Raw genomic sequence first — 3,134 nt, 5'->3', positions numbered from 1 at the left:
ATTGCACAGTTTCTGGGAGGTGTTGTTTTCATAGAGCAACCAGATGATCAGGGAAGATTTCAACATACATTTAGTGGGCATTTCCGGGAGTTGTTTTCAACTTCTACATGAGTTTCAGGTTCCAGGAAAACAGAACTTAATTCTTACATTCTTAACCTTTTCATTCCCCACTTCTTTTTCTGAGTACTTTTAATCTTAAAAGTAAGAAATCATAATTATTGAGGGGTATCACACTCTATTTCTGCCAGTGAGGCATATTGTTGTCTGATTACCATAAGTTTAACTTGTCCAATTTGAGCTCGGATAAAGGAAACTACACGGTTGAGCAAACCGGGTCCTACAGTTAGCAATAATATGAGGATTATTAATGGACTGGCCAGAGCTGATAAAAGCGTAGTTAACCAGGGGGACTGTGTGAACCAAGACTCAAACCACCTTTTTTGGGCCTCTCTCTCTCGCTGATGCTCTTTAAGGAGTCTTTTTAATTTACTCATAGATTCTTTTACAACTCCAGTATGGTCGGCACAAAAACAACATTCTCTCCTCAATGCAGCACAAAGGCCCCCTTCTCTCATGAAGAGGAGGTCCAACTCTCGCCTGTTCTGTAAAACAACTTCAGAGAGAGAGGTTAAAGATTCCTGTAGAGCTGTGATGGAGGTTTCCAATATCTTTAAGTTTTGGTCTATTGTTGCTTCTAATTGGGTCATTTGTTGTGTCCCACAGACCAGGGCAGTGGTTCCTGTGCCCACCCCTGTAGCAACTCCTATTCCTAATAGGATGGCTAAAGTGAGGGATACAGGTTCCCGGCGGAACCAGGTTGTATGCCCCCCTATTTGATCTTTAAATGAACCTGCGTCATGATAGAGCACTCTGGGAAACATCTGCACCATTACACAATAATTTACAGAGCTGTTAAATACCTGGGCTGAAAATGCAAGGAGTTAACCCTGAGTCACATGCCCACCAGGTTCCATTTTCAGGGGTAAGGAAACCCTGTGTGGTGCTAATTTTTTTTTTATCTGGGTACATAAGTGTTGTTTACTTTTAGGTGGGGACCCTATACATAAGCCTGCCCCGGTTACCTCTGGGAGGGTTACGTAGACGAAGTCTCCCACTTGATATCGGTGTGGAGTCCCTGTGTCCCCAGGTTGGTAGGCAGTGGCCAGCTGTTTCCACAGGTATCGCTGGGTTCTTTCAAGAGCTTTAAGTCTGTCAAGCAAGGGGGTGTGAAAGGAATCGTTAGATCTTAGAGTTGGGGTTAAGTCCCTTACTGAAGGAGGGGCACCATAGAGAATTTCATAGGGGGTGAGGTTACACTAAGAAACAGAGGGAGTATTTCTTGCACGAAACAGTGCATAAGGCAGGAGCATAGTCCAATCTTTTATGCCGGTCTCTAAGCTTAATTTCTTTAAGGTCTCTTTAATGGTTCTATTTATTTTTTCTACTTGTCCTGAGCTCTGGTGTCTATAAGCACAATGTAACTTCCAATTAATCCCCAGGGTCCTGGCTAACCCCTGACTTACCTGGGCCACGAATGCCGGTCCACTATCAGACCCTATTACCTTAGGCAGGCCGTATCTTAGAAAAATATCTTCCAGGATTTTCTTGACCACCATTTGCGCCGTTTCTTTTTTTGTGGGGAAGGCTTCAATCCATCCTGAAAATGTATCTACAAAGACTAGGAGATATTTAAGTCCATACCTTGCTGGCTTAATTTCAGTAAAGTCCACTTCCCAGAATTGTCCTGGTCTGGTTCCTCGTAGATGCTTTCCTGCAGGAAGCTTGGAAGGGTAAGCATTAACCAATTGACAGACCCGACAGGCTTTTGTTACCCGTTCAGCTATTTCCTTTCGCTGTGAGTTGGTTAGTGGAAAACTGTTCTTGATCCTTCAGGAATGCCTGCAGTTTAGTGTTAACATGGTTACTCTGTTTAGGGCTGCAAATTTAGCCTCTTCATCTGCCCTCCTATTCCTGACCACTATGGGATCGTTTCTGTTCTGGTGTCCTGGACAGTGCACTATAGCTAGTTCCCTAGGGCTTTGCACTGCTGAGAGGAGGCGGAGGATCTCATCTTTGTTTTTTATTTTTTTTCCTGCCGAGGTTAATAGTCCCCTTTGCTGGTAGATAGCCCCATGTATATTAGTGGTAGCGAAGGCATAGCAGCTATCTGTGTATATGGTGGCCTTTTTGCCTGCCGCTAGCTCCAATGCCTTCGTGAGGGCGATCAGCTCTGCCTTTTGAGCTGATGTTCCCTCCGGGAGGCTAGAGGACCAGATGACTTTAGTTCCACTAACTATTGCTGCCCCAGCCCGCCGCTTACCGTCCTGGAGGAAGCTGCTGCCATCAGTGAACCATATGACCTCAGGGTGGGGCAGTGGCTGATCCTTTAAATCCCGTTGTATACTGGTTTCTTCTGCCAGTATATGTTGACAGTCATGAGTGACGGGTCCTGATGATTGTTCAGGTAGTAGTGTAGCCGGGTTAAGCAGGGTGGGGGTTCCCAGCGTTATTCTGTCTTTGTTGAGCAACAGGCTCTGATAGTGTGTTATTCTAGAGTTTGATAGCCATCTGTCTGGTGGCTGGCGGATGATGCTCTCTAGGGCATGGGGGGCTATAATGGTTAGCATTATCAGCATTATCAGCATCCTTGATTAGAAGGGCCGCCGCTGCTATAGCTTTTAGGCAATGGGATCATCCACTAGCCACTGGGTCCAGCTTTTTAGACAAGTAAGCTACAGGCCTTTTCCAGGGCCCTAGAGTCTGAGTGAGCACTCCTCGTGCTATTTCTTTCTTTTCCTCAATGTAGAGAGTAAAGGGTTTTTCTACATCCGGGAGTGCTAAGGCCAGAGAAGATAGCAGCACCCTTTTGATGTTATCAAAAGCTTGCTGGTGCTCAGGGGTCCATTGGAATTGGGCATCTCCCTTTAACAGCGGGTATAAAGGAGCAGCTAAGGATGCAAACCCAGGTATCCATAACCCGCAAAAGCCAGCAGTCCCAAGAAACTCTCTGAGTTGCCTCCTGTTAGATGGGGGTGGTATCTGCACAATGGTTTGTTTTCTGGGCTCAGTGAGCCATCTTTTACCTCCCCTAAGGGAATAGCCCAGGAAGATTACTTCTTGCTGGCAAATTTGGG

General features: G+C 45.8%; 1 protein-coding gene across 1 annotated transcript; it reads right to left on the bottom strand.

Annotated features, from left to right (window-relative positions):
* Positions 1-215: 215 nt before the first annotated feature.
* Positions 216-2,627, bottom strand: LOC125618547. The gene is given in 3 exon segments (XM_048809774.1): positions 216-881; positions 1,083-1,880; positions 1,926-2,627. Coding segments are annotated over 3 exon segments (2,166 nt in total).
* Between the last annotated feature and the right edge of the window lie 507 nt (positions 2,628-3,134).

This window comes from Marmota marmota, unplaced genomic scaffold (genome assembly GCF_001458135.2).
Source record: "Marmota marmota marmota unplaced genomic scaffold, marMar, whole genome shotgun sequence".
In the NCBI taxonomy this organism is placed as follows: Eukaryota; Metazoa; Chordata; class Mammalia; order Rodentia; family Sciuridae; genus Marmota; species Marmota marmota.
This window is presented reverse-complemented; position numbering and strand designations above follow the sequence as displayed.